Source organism: Ischnura elegans, chromosome 1, assembly GCF_921293095.1.
Source record: "Ischnura elegans chromosome 1, ioIscEleg1.1, whole genome shotgun sequence".
In the NCBI taxonomy this organism is placed as follows: domain Eukaryota; kingdom Metazoa; phylum Arthropoda; class Insecta; order Odonata; family Coenagrionidae; genus Ischnura; species Ischnura elegans.
In genome coordinates this window covers 13,173,394-13,193,709 of record NC_060246.1, presented here as the reverse complement: position 1 = coordinate 13,193,709, position 20,316 = coordinate 13,173,394, and the positions used below count along the sequence as shown (strand labels likewise).

General features: G+C 36.8%; 2 protein-coding genes across 16 annotated transcripts in view; one reads left to right on the top strand and one right to left on the bottom strand.

Annotated features, from left to right (window-relative positions):
- Positions 1-3,744: 3,744 nt before the first annotated feature.
- On the top strand, positions 3,745-11,631 carry LOC124155850 (neuralized-like protein 4). Its single transcript, XM_046530004.1, has 5 exons — positions 3,745-4,071; positions 5,696-5,816; positions 6,752-6,925; positions 8,879-8,966; positions 11,222-11,631. Exons 1-5 carry the CDS (start codon positions 3,792-3,794, stop codon positions 11,378-11,380), a joined length of 822 nt encoding a protein of 273 aa, XP_046385960.1. The 5' UTR covers positions 3,745-3,791; the 3' UTR covers positions 11,381-11,631.
- Positions 11,632-12,486: 855 nt separating this feature from the next.
- The window catches only part of LOC124155779 (glutamate-gated chloride channel), a 661,010-nt gene continuing 653,180 nt past the window's right edge, over positions 12,487-20,316 (bottom strand). For all 15 annotated transcript variants that reach the window (XM_046529880.1, XM_046529974.1, XM_046529888.1 and 12 more), the window contains one exon: positions 12,487-19,083. In XM_046529880.1, the coding sequence (XP_046385836.1) occupies positions 18,952-19,083 (132 nt within the window). In that variant the 3' untranslated portion in view covers positions 12,487-18,951. The remainder of the gene's footprint in view (positions 19,084-20,316) is intronic.

Below are 20,316 nucleotides of genomic sequence, written 5' to 3'. Positions count from 1 at the left end.
ATAGTTAGTGCTTTGTGGGATGCATCCGTAATTGTTATCCTTAAATTTTTTCGTCTCCTCCTACATATTGCACTCATCTCCATGCAATGAAAGGGTCAATGATTTTATGCTAACTATTCAAAACATTATCTCCCACCGCCATTCTGCTATCCAGGACTATTTGCTATTCAGTGCTTCATCAACTACTAAGGCTCCTCGTCTTCCCCATGATCATAGCAATTGCTGATTTTTCGATTCAAAGGCATAAGTCACTTCTTTTCACTGTGAAAAGGGGAAAAAAGAGCTCATAGGAGGAGTAGATCGTATATTTCGATTTTATAATGAATCAATCACAAAAAAGGAGTGAAGAAGCCCATATACTTTTAATTTGTATCAGTAACATTTTATTATCACTTTCAATGAAGTGTGTTTCGTAATTTTTGTGACTAATTAAAAGACATTCATAATGTTTCTCAAAACAGTTAGCATTTTGTATGTTTAGATGAATGGTTTTAGAATTAAGATTTATTTTTGGCAACGGAATCTATCGCACAAAAGCAAGTAGCAATTGAGTTTTTGTTTTGTTCCGTAATAAAATCTAACGACAACCAACGGATTAATAACATTAAGAGAAATTATTTCAACCACATTAAAATTGATAGAATGAACTGAGGATAAATAATGGGAATTCCTAAAATAAAAGGCGAGCATTGAAATAGTTATGTTGACATTGCAAAAGTCGAGCAAGAATTGGGCTGAGCATTCATAGGCCGTAATTATAAGTCTGTGCCATCCCCTTTGCCATTTATCGATCCATCGAAAATTTTAGACGTATATTTACGCAAGACTCAAGAAGGAGGTACTAGTAGCTGGATATTGATGCAATTTAAAGTTTTTTTTACGAAAGATGACGTCCTCAAGATGGACAGAATAAGGGAGGGGAAGCGCGTGGAAGGGGGGTAAGGACAGAAACGGAGGGGAACAGTGGGGGGAGAGGGGACAGAGCGACAAAGAAATATAGAGTGCAAACGCGAATAATAAAATTCCGAGTCGTATTTGGCGATTGAACACTATTTGGAGCACCACACCGATTCTCCGTCAATTAAGAGGCCTCAATCAAAAATTGCGATGAACATTAAAATCCATGAAAAACACATGAAAGTTTTCAAAGCTGGCTTCGAAAATCGTAAATAAGTGCCCGCCGGTACTATCTTCCCACCCAATAAAACTGGCTTTTAGATAATAGACCTCTCCAGTCTGAACATCTCCTTCTTCACAACATCGTAAGCTTTTGCTTGTATTGTCCGTATTGTCCAATATCGCTAAAATTTATCGAAGGCTTAAACAGCTAAACGCATTTTGCGGATTTTTATAGGAGTGTGATCCCAGAGTTTGTAGATTTGGAAATGACCCGTGGGGATAGTTGAGCACTCCCGTGGGCAACAAAAAATGTAGCATACCTTGGGCAAGGAAGGTTAAAGATGTGGAATGATTGCACCTGTTGCTACGAACATACAAAGCGATAATTACTTTGAAATTCATAATAAGTGATTTTTTGTGACTTATTCACACATCTCAATAAATATAGTCGATTCATATCGATAAAGACCTATAGCTGGTTCAACTTACTTCTGTTTCTCCTTTTGCTTATGATCTAATCGAAAAATATAATTTACCGCCGATTTGTGTAGCAATTGCTTTAGCATGGAAAATATCAGAAAAGGCCGTGATTAAAGGCGATACTCCCTCCTCCCGAAAGTAAGCCGCCCCATCATTTTCCAAACCAATTTCGCGAAAAACGTCAATGCTGTATCTTCAGCATCAGGAGACGTATACACGCATGAACACATTCAGCGGGCATCTTTTTCTATCATCATAAGAATACAGCATCGATAAATATGAATTAATTATACTTATGCTATAAAAAACATTTCTGAGAGAATGCTCCTAAGTGATAAAAAATGAAAGAGAATTCAAGCCGAGCAAGGTGATGGAAAAAGAGATGCAGATTGGGAAATGCGCAAGCGTTAATACTAAACCTCCATTGAACAAAAAATAATTATTTCTTCCATTACATTTACCGTATAAATTATAAAATACGAATATCTTTTACCTAACAATCCAAACCACATTAATCCCATGCTTATGGGAATTTTATGCCTTTAAATTCTAAGTATTTTTCTTTGGGTAACAGACGAGTCGGTTATACACAAAGCAAAACCCCCGATATATATGCAACAAGTGATACATTTGTACTAGAACAATATGCATAAGTCGTAGGCGTAATGCGGTTATTTGCTAAAAATTCTTTGGTTACGGAATCGTACGGTATTAATTTGCCAGCGCTAAAATTGTAATTCGCCTCTATAAAGTCGCTGTAAACTACATTTGCTGACAAATTTACCATTACTGACAAGAAATAGCAAGTTATATGTCCGATTTTGGGACTTTTGGAATGCTAAATTAAAACTTTCAGGAGCTCAATTAGTAAAACTATGATTAGCATTTCAATGGGACAAAAAAGATAATACGTCAATCTCAAGGTCTTATTTATCAAATTATAATATATAATATAACATTGTATCTACAATTAAAAGAATTCACAATGACTTGGGAAGGAGTCACACATTTTGAGAGCGCATAAAAAAGAAGTAGCACCGCGGTCAAAGTGAAACTAGAGACGAGAAAATATTTTTATTTTTGTTTTATCCATATATTCCCCATTTTTAAGTGCTCAAATTTATTTTACTAACCTGATATTGGGACTGAAGAGAAAAATTACATCCAAATCAATTATATTAAACTTGCACAGCATAACCTTAATTATCGCTGTCAGTAATAAGTTTAGCTTTTCCCAGCCCTGATTTTGAGGCTATAAAGAAAATTTCATCTCATCATAAGAAAGACCGCAGCTATTACAAGCGATATAATGAAACAAACGGAATAATGCATTTTCTAATATAATGTTAACATAAGGTGACGTGTCATTATCGATAAGTCCAAAGAAAATTATCACAAAATATAAAAAAGAAACATTCAGCCTTCTCTTCTGGAAAGAGGAAGTTAAAAGACAAAATACAAGGAAAAATATTTTTCTGAGGCCAACAATAAAAAAGTTAATCAAGTTATAGAAAAATTAAGTTAAAATTAATAATGAAGCGGTATTCTATTTCTTAGGCGCAGAATTTATATCCAGGTGGAGGACCACCCAAACCAAAATTCATTTTTTGATCCGACATTACGATTGTAACTGTAGCGTGACTATACCATGACAATATTTCTCTTGTACTCTAACGTACTCCGATTGGCCACTTTTCAACGTAACCTTTCTTTTTTTGTTCGAGGTTTGTTTTTATGCGGTTTTGCTAAATCTCTCATAATAACGATGTGGAGATGAATTAACGTTTCACTAAAAGGAAGTGGTTTATATAAAAATCAATTATGCTTAATATTTATAAAGAAATTCAGAGCATTATTCGTTCGCGCTTTAGAGGTGAAAAACATAGTTACGTCGTTGAAATTTTTTCTTCAATCAAGTGACGATTATGACTTAAATAAGCGATGAATGCTGCGTAGTTCGAGGCTCTCAGAAATTCTCAGAACAAGATAATTTTCATGATACCCCTTGAAAAACCTTGGATTTCCTAGGGTCGGAGGTCATGATTCGATCACGCATAATGAGGTCGAGGAGCTCTCACACCAAGAAATGACGCATGAAGGATAGCGATATGGAAGACGGTATAAATGCCGCGCTCAGCGAAGCCAGAGTTAGTGGAATCGCATCGAGAGAGCCACGTGGTCAGAGAGAGAGTATGATTGCGCATTTCGTTCTTCTGCTGTTGTGCTCGGCGATTGTTGGAGGCGAGGAGCAGCAGCGGGCGGAGGAGGCCGGAGTGTGCGCGGGCGACAATGCATTCTGGGTATCTTTCCACCGCCGTCCGGGCAGCGAGGGTGAGTGGACGGTGGAGGCCAAGAGGGTGGACGTCGAGGGGAGGAAGCAGGGGAGGCTGGAGGTGGAGGCGTGGCAGGGGAGCGTGGGGTGCGGCGGCAGCGGCGGGCGCACAGCCGCACACGTGCGCGTCATCGTCAGAGGTGAGTCGAGGTGCTGGACACTGCCCTCTTCCACGCACAGTAGAAGGTACTTCCTAGGGGTGCAGCTAGGAATTAAGGCTGGTGGGGGGGGTTAGGTGCAAACAATACCGGGGTGTGTGGGGGTATGGAATACCCACCAGGATAAGCGGTAGGTTTAATAAATTGCAGAATTTTGAGATGAATGGTTCAGAATGGTGAGTTTTACGGCTATCTATTTTATTAACACTTACACTATTCTATTAGTAATGTCAATCCAAGTAAGTAAAATGGATTAAAGTTAAAAATTTCTCTGAGCTCTGAGGGGGGCTTTTAACCCCCCAAAACCCCCCTCGCTGCGCCACTGCTACTATACCTTTACAGTCGAAGCAAAAGCTCAGCGTTGTTTTTGTGCGCACCGGGATTGCCAGTGACAGACTCGGATGTAATGCATTAGAAAGAAAACTCTTTAACCACGGTGAACTTTGGCCCTTTTCAGATAACTTTGACCCAGAGATGTAAAAAATTTCATAGTTCTGTATTTTGCCATGTGCATTGAGTTATCGACTTTATTTTCGCATCAGGTGACAGATTGTTGGAGGGCTGGGGCAGAGGATGAGGTGAGGGATTATGACTGTTTGCACGTTGGAGCAGTCTCCGCCATGCCTTTTATATTATATATCAGGGAATGCATTACTCCTCGCAACATCCAAATCAACAGCCATAGACATTTCTGCAAAGACCCCTCTTCCAAATGCCCTGCACATCATTCGCAGTTTGATGACTGTTTCACAGCCTCTATAAAAGATTCACTACCCATCGATGCCTCATCCATCCAGGTCCGTACACAAGTACTTGCCAATATCTGTACTCTTAAAGAATTCAAGACACCTGGCCATATTAGAGAGCCCATTAGCTTCAATGTTCATACCAATCAATTATTTAATTACCTTAAACTGTTACTGAGATATTGAACAGCCATAGCATCAATTATGCTCCTCCTTCCAATGATACTTTGTAAAGCAACTCCATGGAAATGAGTTTGTAAAATAAAACTAAGATTATTGTTACTTTTATTTTATTTTTTCCTCCCTTACTACTTAACGACAAACTAAACTATGAGCTCCTACCGCCATATTGGGCTTTGCTTTCTGTTGTAAACTGTTATTATAAAAACATAATTCCCATAATTTTTGCATGAAACCGGGACACTGTAGAGAAATTGTGGAAACCGACAAGACGCCTACAAAAGTGATCTAACCTGGGATTGCCCTAGCAAAACCGGGATGCATGGCAACTTCAAGGAGGAGACCTACCTCCTCCAAAACAAAAGGGAATATAATTTTTTGATAAGGAATTTTTTGCACTTTCAAATCAAGCAACACCTACAGATCAATTGCAGATAGTGGAAACTGGGAAACAAACTAACCATGAAGCCTAATAATTAGGAGGAAAATTCTTTTGGAGGAGTCTCAGGTGACTGATATACTATCCAAGTAAATTTTATTGATTCAGTAAGTCAGTCGCACATAATTGTCACCGGAGGGATTAATTATATTTCTGGAAATGGAGGCTTTATTATGCACTTAATTATTGCTCTAAAAAAAATAGGTACTATGGATTTTCATTAAAATTTCTTCTATTTCAGAGATGCCTGAAAATGGGAGTGGAGAAGCCACGGCTGAGAAAGATGATCGCCTAAAGTTTCACCCTCGACATGGGAAAAATGCTGTTATCCTGAATGATGGCCGTTCTGCACAGAAGTTAGAGTAAGCTTCAAGCTATGTCCCTCACAAAAGTAAAGAGCGAGCAAAAATGTTGGCATAAATATATTTACAAGCACAAGGATAGAAATTCATCCATGATTCTTTCCATGAAGTGAGACTTTCAAAAGTTTAAATAAATTTTTTACCTGAGAGCATTTAGATATTTCCACTTCACAAACGCTCAACAATCACCCGCTGAATCAAATCCTAAAAGTACTGCAGGGGCTACTAGATGAGCGGGTTTGATTCGGTGGGCGATTGTAGAGCGTTTATGTAGTGGAGGTATCTATTTATCAATTGAAGCAGTCAATCTCCCTATGATTCACTCTTTTAGCTAAATCAATAATTTTATTCTTCTGAGGAAGGAGGGCAGAACAACATTTTTATCTAAATTTCCATGCAGCACTTTGCATTGAATTGTTGTGGAGTCTGGCTGGCGATAGGCTCCCAAATGACCAAATGGCACACGTGCAAACATCAATCTCCTGCCATATTCATATGCACTTTATTCATATGCCACGTTCATATTCAACTCAACCTGATTCTTGAGCACCAACAGACATATCACAATCTCGACTCGGCATATGACCCAGAAAGCATTGGACAAGGTGCTGCGTGGGCAGGGGCGGATCCAGGATTTATTTCTGGGAGGGGCACAAGCAAGGCCGTATCCAGGATTTTGTTCAGGGGGGGGCACAAGGATACCTCGTCATACAAAATGAACGAAATGATAATGGGACCGTATTAAAAATCTAGCATATTTTTAAGGGTCCCCGTGCCCCCCCCCTGGATCCGCCTATGTGCGTGGGTACTGATTCAAGGCTAATGAAAATGAATTCACTTGAGCATCGAAATCGTGATGACGAAAACTTTAAAGGTTTCGTCATCGGCAAATCTATGACAATAATGCGAGACAAAAATGAATTATTTTATTCCAGCTTAGATGATACATTGAATGCAGTACTATTCACTCATCGGGCGTTAAAAGATGGCGAGCTGTTTGAGGTGAGGCTGGACAAGAGGGTTGTGAAGCAGAACCATTGCTTTGCCCTCGGTGTGATGACCCACTCTCCAGATGATGTCACAATATTGCCTTCAATGCATCAGCACAAGTGAGTTTTTACTGCTCATCTGGGAAAAGCTAATTTTAGGGGTTCAATTGCATGTACCACAACAAACCAGGGAAAAATCAATGATATTAACCTCTCCCTACTAAAGATGAAAATGTACATCCGGACGTTTCTTGACCCAGAAGACGAAAGCTGCAAATTTTCGTTGGAGATTATCCTACACAGGTGAACGAATGCTGAATATATTTGTTTCCTAGCTCCTCCCCTTTTATGACGGCCACGGGTGTGCGATGTCTTTGTTTCAGGACCCAACACAGCGAGGCTTAGGCTTCAGCCTTGAAATACAGGAGCAGGTACCCGGACCCCTTGTCTTATATAACCCCTCTTAGTGGTATGGAACCGCAGTCATACAATTGTGCATCTTTCGAGCATCATTTACAATTTTTAAATGAAATTCTACAAGAAATATTAACTTATATCTCGATTTCAACATGGAAATTGTTGCTGCATTAAATGTGTTAATATTGACCGTAGAGCTTCGTCAGCAATTTACGTTCAAGCAATAATTATCCATACAGCTAATTCATATATACAAAGCATGCTGCGAACCAATGCTGCTGGCAGAGTTATAAACCTCGAAAGGAAGGAGCCCAACAACCCACGGAGCCTGAGATAATGCAGAGTCCCCGTTAGGAAGGGTCGCAAAAGGTTGGTGCTGAGAGTGCGTGATTATCTGTGAGACTCTCCTTAACGAATGTCCTGAAAAATACTCTGTACGAAGAGGACAGAAGAGTCTCTTGGGGCTCAGTACACCAGTCATGCTAAGGCGAGAACTCCACCACCTTGAAAGCATTAAGATGTCACAAGGGGTAGCAATATGTATGCAGTTTCAAATGCACTCAAGTTATTTTTCTGCAAGTTTCATCAAGATTCTTCAGATCCTGATTTCTCAACATCTGCCCTTAATCATTGCTCCATAGATGATCTAAGCAAGAAAACTGAATGCAGAGTAAGCTAGTAGCATTTCCATTGTACACTAGGGAAAGTAATGACAAGAATAGGATTACTTCAATGGACCATTAAAGATCACAAGCAGTAAAAAATTGGGAGAAATAATGGTAATCACATTTACCCATCATACATTGGCTCATATTGGTCAATAGTTTGTTCTTTCAAGTGGCCTCCAACAATTTTACAGTTCCCCTTACAAAGCCAGCTTGTGTGTGGATGGCTTGGTCTGAGCCATGGCGATTGTAATTCATTACACTCATGGAATCCTTTCTATAATCCCCTGTGGATGGGACTAGTTGAACAAGCTTGGCTTTGAAATTCATTGAGAGTAGCATTCATCCTAACAAACAAACAATACTGATTTAAGTTTCAAAATAGAATCATTTATTTTGGCTTTCATCATTTTTATTTAATAATAAATTATTATTACTGACATGAAATAATATATCTTGGTATTCTTGTTGAACCAGCAATAAAAATATAGTTCACTTCCACAAGTCCCTGAGTATTCCAGTACCAGTATGCAAAGTTTAGATTCCAAAAAGTTATGGCAGATACCATCTTACATTTTTGGCATTGATTATTAAATAATATTTATGTTTAACATGTATGCATGGAGAAAATTCCTGAAACATTAATTTTTCATGGCATCGGGTGAATTTCTGAATATCTTTCTTTCTTCTGAATCTAATATGCCTGCAATGGCATTTTAAACTAATCTAGAATGATAGCAAGTGCCTCAGGTTAGCTCGAGTCCATCCTGTATGCATGTAGTTGATCAACTTGAGAATAAAAGTGTTGGAGTACCAGCAAGAATCTCTTTTTAATGCCTTTTATTTTTTGTGACAAATGCAATACAATTTTTTTTTGGCATTTGAAATTTATTTGTCATCTAGTAAATATTTTTGTTGAAAGCAGAAAGACATCTCATTGAAATAAGTCATGACGTTTTATTTTGAAAATGATTCTTGCTTGCACTTACAGGAATGGAACATGGGTGTACCATAACAGTGCAATTTATGGTTCTGCAAGGGAGCTGGCAAAGTATGGTACAGATTTGAATAAAATACAGGTACGTGCAAACTTATTTCATCACTTTCAATTCAAAATAAACAACATCAATGCCAACTCAACTGAAAAAATACTAACAATGAACTGTCCGTGTTGAAATATTGCTTTTTTTGTGCTTTGCATTTATTTGGAAAAAGTGAGGAAAATCAATAACCTGGAATACCTGGGATTAGATATATTCAGTTTTCTCAATAAAAATTCTGGCAGTTAAATATTGATGTTGTTTCGACCACTTTTCTACTACTGAGGACTGACTAAGTTATGGGGTAATAGTAAGTAGTATAAAGCAGGACAAAGCAGTCCCGAAAAATTTCAGATCTTGGAATTACAGCCAGTGGTGGCGTGTGAGGATAAGTTCGTTAACCCTTTTGTGCCGAATGTCATGTGGAGTTGACGGGCATTTTCATGCGCAGAAGACCTAACGTCAGGTATAACCGCATTTTCAACACAAACGACCGGATGGCGGCTCCAGCTGACGCGAGTGAAGGGAAGTGACTGCTGAGGTAGCAATTGTCAGATGCATTCAGTCCCGGCCTGAGACCCAGCTTAGCAGCCTTAGGGCCACTCCTCGGCAATTAAGCCCGACCCTCCCACTCATTTGTGATCATCCTCACTGCAGGTATTCATTGCAAAGAGGTTGTATTGTCAATGGTTTTTGCAATGATATACAGTAGATTCCGGTTAATTGGGACATAGCGGGACTTTTGCACTCTGCCCCAATTAGGCGAACTATCCTGTATATGGGCATAAACAAACGTTTAAATGATAGAAAGAAGACAAAAGAATGTTTATAATGCAACATAAGTTTATTAAACTATTAATTTGATTAATAAATCAGCAAGTTTAATTAATTTATTATGATTTTTAAGAATTATAACAATTTAGTTAAAAGTATTTTTCACAGCCTCGGGCGATGCTGAATGTCTTTTACTAAGTCCTATTAAAGAAAAGTCCTATCCTCTTGCAGATAGTATAACAAGAGCTTTCAAAATAGGGCAAGAATAGGAAAATTTGTGAAAAATAAGAGTAAATCAAAGGAGGAAAATGTAAAAAAATAGTATTCTGAAAACAAAAAATTTTGATTTCGTCGCGAGTATAGAGCCTACGTCGCTGACACATGGCCCAATAAAGCGGCATGCTGTCCCAATTAAGTGGAGAATACGGTGGTATATTCCTCTATTGGGTTCTGTTCTTCAAGATCTGCCCCAATTAAGCGGCTGCCCCAAGTAATCGGTGGACCCATTAAACGGAATCTACTGTATTTTGTTGCATACTACAATTTTTTCATACTTTGAAAAGAATTCTTCACTTTTCATCTGTGCGCAAGCAATTTTTAAATGAAATTTTAGCATTAAAAATAACAGACTTGTGGACTTATTCTTAGTACCTTGCATTCACCAAATTTGTTGTTATCAACGCTATAAATCTGTTTAACCCTTTCACTGCTGTGAACGTACCTGGTACGTTTGCACAGCAGGCTGCTGTGAACGTATTTTTTCCTCCTCCCTGCCATTTGCTCAGTACTTTTGCCACATGTGAGGGATCGGTTATTCATCAGCAGCAAAAGGGTTAAAATTCCACAATGCTTAAATAAATGTTAGTAATTCTTATAGAAGAGAAAATTATTGAAAATCAAATGCAATATTTGGCTAAAAAACCCCTGGTAATGCAATAAAATGACCGTGGATTTGTGCTACGATAGGGTCTAGTGCAGTGGCCGGGGTAAGGGACAGGCACTTAATTGAGTTGGGTCCCAAATCTGGGGAACGAAAATACCACAGTAACTCCAGCCCTAAAAAGAGCTCCGCAGAGAAAGGTTTCAAATATTCTTATGCCATTACTAGCACAGAAAACGTTTTCCTATTGTAGGCACTGGCAGGAATGGGTTAAGAATCATTTCATGAAAACCTATTTTGAGTGATCAAAGAAACTCAATTGCTACACAATTTGGAAACTCCAGGAGTTAACACAGTCGTTTAAATACAATGCTGAGGTGATTATGTACTTACATTTTTCAAATGAAGTAGCACAATTTTCTTCCTTGGGATACAGACAAATCAGTTGATTCCAAACTTTCAAGTCTCACTGGTAGATGAATGAGTAGCAATGGCATTTCACTCACTAATGAGGAAATAAATGAGCTATAAATTAATAGTAATAAAAATTGAACCTAAGTTACCAGCATTAACTCTTAACTATTCAAAAAATTTCATTCCATTAAGATGAATTAAGTACTGCAAAATATTTGTCCGGCAGGCACGGGAACGCTTAGGCGTGATGCGGAAAGAAGATGGAAGCATTCACTATTTCTTAAATGGTGTGGACTTAGGACGTGCCATGGCAAACATCCCAGGACCAGTGTATGGAATTTTTGAACTGTGGTATGATGCTGTGAAGGGAACCATTGTGTACTGAGAAATAATAGGACACAGGGGTCACAAGTCCTCTGCTTTTGCTCAAAGCAACAACTATTTTTGAGTTTTTCCTCGATCTTCACCCACCACATGGGAGTGTCATTGACAAAAATCTGGATACGAACTCATTCTAGGAATTGCCTCACCAGATGGTCAGATTACGAGCACTGAACATATTCTACATCCAAATATGAACATTTACATATTTCTTCCATTGCTTGCAACATAATACAATTAAATGTTTTATTTATAGATTGCCACATGTTTTTCATGATTTGATTACCTCAACTTCCACATTTGAACACTGAAGATACCATGAGGTGATAAATGACAAATCTAATATCCTAAAATAAGGGCCTGAATTGTAGATGACACTAAGGATAGTGTTTTTACTGGTACTTATGTACTACTAGGTAAGGATACACATTTCTCAGTCCCTCTTACATATTTTACTTTTGATCTTGATAGGAAATAAAAGCAAACTCTTAATGCTTCACTGAACTCATGAATTCTAATTATTCTACTGATTTTATCACTAGTTGTTTGATACCGACTTATTGAGTGTCGCAGGTGAGTGAAATGAAACATACTCACAAAGTGGAATGCAAATAACTACATATAAACCAAATTCTGCAAAGAGAGAAGCTTTCCCCATACAACAAAGAGAAGTGCTGAGAAAATTAGTCCACACCTCCAGATTGGTGATTGTGCTGGTGTCCACCCAACTGTCAATCATCCCAGAAATCTGGCCCAAGTTTGTTTTTTCATGCCAATTGATTTAACCTTGAGAAGGTGAGTTATAGAAACAAAAATTTTAGAGCTACAATCTAGAAGGTGCTTAAGTTGTCAAAACCATGACTGTCGTTCTTCTTAGATTAAATAGCTGCTGATAGTATCCTTTAATAAATACAACTTTAAAAAAAATTCTAAGAGTACTAATAGGGTCTTCACTTGGAGGGTGCAATGCATTTTGGGACAGATCGTCAGTTCACACTTAAAATACCTAATCACACCTATAACACAGAATTCAAAAAAATGTACATGTGCATTATTCTTCTAACTTCGTGGGCTATATGTAAGGTTGTAACATGAAAAAATCATACCAAGTTAACCTTATTATATCAACAAAAACAAATATTTTATTTAGCAAATAAAATTCATTAGCTTTATAAACATGCTGATTTGTATATACAATTGAGGAAATGGCCATATAGCACAAATATACAGTACAATATATCATAAAATATTAAATTTTTGTGACAAACTTCTATGGCCCCTGTGAATAAGCTTGGTTACTCTCTTATTTGCTCAGTAGCAGTCACTTTGATCACCTTCGTCCTTCCAAATATAATAATTGCAGTGAACAACAGCACTCTCCCAATGACGCTCTATTTGGTATGCACTTGATAAAGCATGTAACAATCAGTTCTTCATAGCTTTATAACTTAATAAGGTACCATTAGTGAAATAATGCACAGCATTTTTGAAATAGTTATTTCATATGTATCAACAATGTCAACTCATATGTTGTTATAGATAACAATTAAAATTGGCCAATTTAAGAAACAGTTTCATGCCCATGAGTGCATGTTATGCACCCTTGAAAAGCCCACAGAGGACTCATTTTTTGTTACTTTTACACATTGTTAGAGACAACAATTTAAAAATATAGCCATTGGAAAATGTGATATGATGATCATTATATGAAATCAAATCTGAGCCTCAATACCTGTGAGGGTGTATTGTGCATTGGAGTGAGCGACACTTTGAAGAAAGTTTGAATGCATTAATGGTCATGTGTAGCTTCCTGGCTAGGAAATATTACAATTGAAGGGGAAAAGCTGGCATATAGCAGACTTCAGGCTCCGAAGTAATAGCAAATGCTAAGAGGGAAAGTATTTGTCCACCATAATACAATACAAATAATGATTTGACCCAAGTTTCTTCAAAATTTCATTCACACAGCTGTAGGTACAACCACTCACATTTTAAGAATATATTTACAAACAAACAGAAGGAATTCTTGTCAATATGTATTTATATCACCTCAACTGTATAAAAGCTAATGAGAAAAATCACTCTCCTTCTTTATTCAAAAGTCTTTTAATGCTTGACTTCCCTGAATAAGTGGCTTTATTTACTTAAATATGGGCTACTCAAATCAACCACAAAAATAACCGTAGTAACACAACAATAAATATTTACAACATTTGATCAGCATAAATCCTGTCATTGCATTGCATATATATTTGTGTATAAAATATTCACGCATTTAGTAAGAGATATTTTTGAAATTATAATCAATAAATGAAAAAAAGATGCAATTACTAAATGATCACAAGCAAAATTGTGTTAAAAGGGAATTTAAAACTTTAAGGTGCCCAAAATTTACCTAAAAAAGTATGAGATCCTGTAAACCAAATTAGTAGAGCTCAAAAGTGGGCTACATGATTTGCTTAAAAAATATTTAAATGAAATTTATCACGCACAATTTCAGTGAAACCCTATTTCCCAACCAACCTTTGCCGAGAAAATCTCCTCCATACATGTCCCTCACCCAGCACTTAGTATGCGACATTCATAACCTTACAAATACATATGCCTATAAGTCATTTATTTTAAAAGAAGCATTAAATTTTGACAAAATTGATAGCACATGTAACTAAGTAAAGATTGGCTAATTAAATCGCAGAAACTGAAATCCATGCAACTAAAAAAGCCAAATTATGTTGATTTATTATGGGATACTACACTTTTCTCATCACTGAAAACCTATTTGATACCATAAGCTATGAGAGCAGATAGAATAGCTACTACTAAATAAAAATTTTTTTTTTCATCTAGTATTCAAGATGGGATGGATAAAAAGGGCTTTAAACTCAATGGCATGTGCACAGCTCTCTACCCAGTCAAAAATAAATTTCAGATCTGAAATTGGAAATAAGAGAACACGTCATTTCCAGGGTAATGATTGCAAACCAGTCGGGAATTGATAAGGAAATGATATGGAGTGTGGTGCATTTTGAGCTGCCATTTCCAGATCACGAAGTTCAGTTCCATATCTATTCCAGATCTGACCTGATCAATTCCGGATCTGATTTTTGTTAACTGGCTGGAAATTTTTTATGGGGCGGCTATTAATGTGGATGTTGCTTTGAGTCCATCTGATGAGCCTCACATTCAGCTATTTACCACTCAGGCCTGCTGAGGTGCAAATCCATAGGGGGGCCCCATGGATGGGGGAGACAGCATGAAGTGTAAGGCCACATTGTCGGTGGCTTTGTTCTCATCGGGTTAACATTGCCGCTTCTCTTCCCAGGGGCTTTCGAAAAGATAAAGAGCTGTGTCTAGAGCAGTTGCAACAGCAACGACAGCAACACACACTGCTGAGGAAGCTTCCAATATTCATACAGAGGAGAGCACAGAGGCTTGTTTCCAATTATGAGCGAATGGATGACACGAATTCAGAGTGACCTACGAATGGGAGTGGATCTCTTCAAGTGAAGTGAGAGAAAATGGAAGCAAATTGTGTGATTGAGAGCAACAAACTTGTAAAAAATATAATAGCTTGAGTACAATAAGATAATGATTCTGCCACTTTAAAATGATTCAACGATGAAAGATACAATCACACTCAGGCACATTGAGACTTATCCATAGACGATGGACAGTGGAAAGGAGGCACAAAATATATCCAATGATTCTTTTACTTATGAATAATCAGTATGGGCTACCTGAAGGCATGAATGTATAAATAGCGATCTTGCTTTCAATCTTTAAAAAATGTCATCTTAGAAAGTCACCGAAACAAAAACCATAATGCCCAGGATTGGTACTAATGAAGTTCAAAGTAAAGTAATCACAAAAGTCGTCATCCCTGGCATTTGTGATTTCTGCAAAAGCATGGTAATCACAATTTAGGAGGGATTTAATCTTCTGAAAGCTGATTAAACTAGACAGTTATTTTCGATTGTATTGGGTGAACATGGGGATCTATAAGCCTGGACCATTTATGTGATAGAGGGTTGAAAAATAAAAAAATGCACATTTCCGAAGTGATCAATGTGCTTCTGGAGAATTTAGCTTACTTCTTCATTTGCCACCACCAAAAACTGGTGATTATTTAAAATCAGTGGGATATTGAATGCACTGAAGACAACTGTGAAACTCACAACATTCATTCCATGGCTTTGAAAAGTACCACTCATCCATCAGTAATCCACATATTGTTTTTGCAACTGCATAAGATATTTCACATTTAAAAGTGCAATTAGTTTGAATTAATGTCTTAAGCTGCTTGATTTACTCCTAAAATTTCAGTACCACTACTGCATTAATATCTCACACCTATTTCAAACCAATACCAGAATGATAATCGGTCAGATTTTAAAATCATACATAGCCATTGCCTTGCACTCTCAATAAGTTTTAACCATAAGAATCACACTTCTTGCTGGGGATGAAAAAATGAAAATTTCTACAGGAATTATGTAGCTATCACACACCGCTTCCCGCAGAATTAATTGAAAATACCTTTATGTTACACATTCACTCGGCCATGTTATGGGACACTGTTAGGTGCACCTACAAACAGAAAGACATGACAATCCACCAGTCACTTCAAATTTAGAATTTTCACTTTTGTAACATTGTGATTCCCTATGTCCAAAGGCTTTTTGGGAATACAGGAATTTCACTTTTATCCTAAGTTAACTTTGGCATCGGTAAGAAGTATCACCAGCCACCTAAGGTTTGATGCAATGAAGATTCACCCTCACTTAAAAAAAGAAACAAGCTACCAGCTTGGAATAAATAAGCATTTTAGTTAATATCACAGCCATCAAATTAAAATTTCATTATTTGCTATGAAGCATGTCAAATGCTTGCATATACTCAAAACATCAACATTTTGAATGTGCTAAAATAGAGAAGCCAATTTATTTTTAAATTTAAAGCTATTGATTTTAGGATAAATTTTAATAATCAGTGCTGTACAATATATAAAACTTTCATTGATATTGCAAAACTGACTTTTAAAGACATCAATGCTCAAACTGCAACTACAATTTTAAATCTGGACCACTTTGGCAGTTAGTCTCATTTAAGACTGGTAAAAGTCTCACATAAGACAGCATCATTTTATCATTAACGTACTGCCCAAAAGCAGGCATGATTCAATTTGTAGATAATTGAGTAAAAACAACAGTTCCCCAAGGATAAATAATGAACAATCAACTAACCTTTAGGTCTTCATGGGGACATTTTAAAAGAAGGTATTTAAATAGAGGGACAAAATATATGCATAAAATAACACATTCAAGTAAGTAAACTACATGATGACTGTATGATAACTTGGTTACAAAGTTCTTTGCCATTTTAGCAGCTACCACTCTGAAAACCTTTTAGTGGTTGAGAAATTCAATATAAACCTGATGAGATCTATCTGAAAAAGCTAAACCTGCTTTGGCTTTAAGGGGTAAGACAGAAAATTCAGGGTATTCAAAATTATCTTAAGATAAAATTTAACACTCAAATATAGCCATGGAGGCTTTGGTCTATCCATCAACTGATAAAATCAATAAGAAATCGATTTCATTGAGGTAAAAATGGGTTATATCAATGAACTTTTTATCCATAAGAAATGAAACTATGACCTTAACAACAGGCAAAAGGAAAACGAACCATTAATCTGAAATGCAAGTGCATGGTTTATATTTTTGATATCCTATTCAATAAGAACTCTGCATTTTGATACAAATTTAAAAAGTGTTTAAAAATTAAAAATATTATGAAAACTGCAAGAGCCAAACAGGTATATTGTATTAAATCGATTAAAAACAGTAAACACTAGCAGTATTTCAAAGAAACAAGTCACAGTAGGCTTAATTGTCATGGAATGCTATATGCTGGTAAAATATTATATTTGGAACATCCTGCAGTACCTATAGTTTCTTCATAATGCACTATATACTTTTGTTACATAAACATGAAATTCCACAGGATTCAACATAAACAGCTCAGTAGCTTGCAGCATGAAATTCTTATTAAGAACCTTTTTACAAAAAGGATATGTTAAAGGAATGAAATACATAACTATAAAGAAAAGTTAGTAAGTATTAAAAACTCACAACTGGATGTAATTTGATTTTAAAAGTGTGAAAATGCCAGTGGTAATTACGGCCTAATGTACTGGAAAAACAAAGAAACTGAGGGCTTTTCATTCACAAAAATAGAGCAAAGAGAAAGTGAGATACCGAATTCATTAAAAAGAAAGGTGCCTAAACAATGTTACAAACATACAGGGCTCAAAATATTTAAGTACAATTTTTATCATATTTCATCACAAATATTTCATTTTTCAGGCATTTTCCATGCAATGAATAAAAAATATTTAGCTTCAGCAAGATCTCCACATCCTTTCACCTTGCAAAATTCAAGATCTTGATTGTTAACACTAATTAATTGAACTTGGGGCGACCAAAAACCAAAATATTTGCCACAAATGGGGCTGCTGCAATCTGAATTATAACTTTTTGTGTTAATGAATTTATTGAAATTTCATGTTTACATCCTGAGATAGCAGATTTTTTCAGATTAAATTTACACGCTTAAGAAGTACGCATTTAATTTTTTGGTATTAATAAAAAAGTTTGCAAGGCCACTTAAAAGACAATGATGGTATCATGACTATAAGCTATCCTGCCCGTTTCCTTCCACCCGAGTTACAACCAAATCAAGCAACCTATTGTTTTGTCCGATTTGACCTCTAGAATGCAAATACTTATTGCCTGTAAAACTTGAAAGGAATAATATTTTCATTCTGGAAAAACCATTTAATAAAACACTCCTGCTTTGAAATGCTCACGATCAAATTTGAACAAATTCAGATCATTAGGCTTCACAATACTACCCTGTAGTAAAATATCACTCCCCAAATTATGGCTTCTTTTGCCTCTTTGTTCTTGTTATGCATCATTAAGGTAACATCAAATAAATTTAGGCAATTTAACCCTCTTTAAAATACAGGTAAATAATTAATAAAAAGATATGTTATAAATAGCTTGCATTGCATGAAAATTTTGTAAATCCTTGGGAAACTTTCTCTTCCTAACCTCTAGATTTGGTATTGCTTTTCTGTGAAGTTCTGTGTGATTAGCTGAAGCCAAGACACTCTCCCCCTCTCTTGAAAACACTCCCATGCCGCCCTGATTCTCCGCTGGAGGCTCCAAGGGTGTGAAGTGAAGAGCAGAGCATTTATCACACTAAATGCTCTGGCTGGCAAGTCTGTGATCATTTCTTGAGTTAACTGGCTTTTCACACATGGTGTGGAACCCATGGACTGTAGGAGATATCTATGTGCTGCCAGCTTGATGAGCGATCTGCACTCCAATGCCATCACAGCAAGGATCTCCGCCCACCCAACAATGCCCTAGCCCTGGGGCTGGAAACAGGCAACGTGACTGACTGACTGACTGTCCACGGCACCAGACAAATGCTGAGGTGATCTTGTCCTCACCTCCTGATTCCAAGAGCATATCCATCTTTAAAACAAAAATCAGTTCACTCACTTCCCTATGAGAATCCTTTGTAGTGTACAAAGAAAAATATTAAGAATATGGCATAAGCCACGGGGAATACAATCCGAGCAATCACATCAATTGTCTTCGCCACACGGATGGGGTGAGGTGGTTCCTTTTTCCGCACCTGCAATCAACAAGAGGAGAAGAGAGGCTGGCTGAGTGATACAATACCAGAGACACTTTCACTTCTGATGAAGACCAGACTGACAATATCCAAATCCAAGGACTTGCCATAGATTAGTCTCTCAATTGGGTACCTCATTGTGAAATTAATCGAGAATAGTCCCAGGAAGACAGATCATTAATTAATAAGATCATTGAATTGTACTTGTTATTATGTGAATCAAGCCTTTTAACTCAACCCATAATATGTAGTGCAATTTCTCCTTCATTATTGAAAAAATCTGCCTGATAGCAGGAACATGCAAGTTTTTTTTTGCAGTAAGAAGAAGATCCCAAATAATTTTTTTCTACTGATTCCACATAAGAAAGATTTTACTAATCTACTTTATGATCAGCTTTAACTTGAACTTCTAACCATACTTGAGTGAATGGATTCTTACGGATGGGTTAGCAATTGCTTTTAACCACCTTTCAACCAAGCTGCACTTTGATGTTGATAATTTCAAGGCAGTGCATGCACAATACACTTTGCCCTTATAGGATTTCATTCACTACTATTTGGGCTGGCAAATAAAATACGAATCGACATACTTCATCTCCACAGCTGAAAAATTATATTTGTGTAAATACAGACCTTGTTTAATTTCTGCTAAGAACTTCTCAAATTCACTGAGAACTTCCAGATTTCAGTAAATTGGAAAAGCCAAGGAATTTCTTTCCAACTCAGCGTAGGGTAAATTATATGCAGAAGGATTATCAGAGCTCTTAAAGGTGTTTTATAAATTTGAACCATATTTCACACATCCTGAGGGGATCAATAATAAATAAATATTCAATTGCATTCAAGATGGCAACCAATCTCTGGGTGAACTTTCGGCCAAAGGCACACAGAAAGCTGCCGGTATGTAACAACTGAGAAGCATCCCAATTGACGGCAAACGTAAAACACCACATGGAACTTCTTAAAACAGAGTTAAAGGTAGAAGTTGAAGCCAAATGTAAACGGGGCTGTAGTGGTTCTATCCACAAAACAGAAATTTAAAAAAATCAATTTTTAAATTCTCCAGCACAAATAAAATATTTCCAAGAAGAAATGTACCCCAATGGAATTCATGGAATGAGTTTCAATTTGGGTAATCAGGTATGGAAAACAAAATTATTCCCCTTCCTGCATGACATGATCACATTCCTTGTGCTTAACCCAAGGTTTTTGGAAGTGGAAACGTGACTTTCG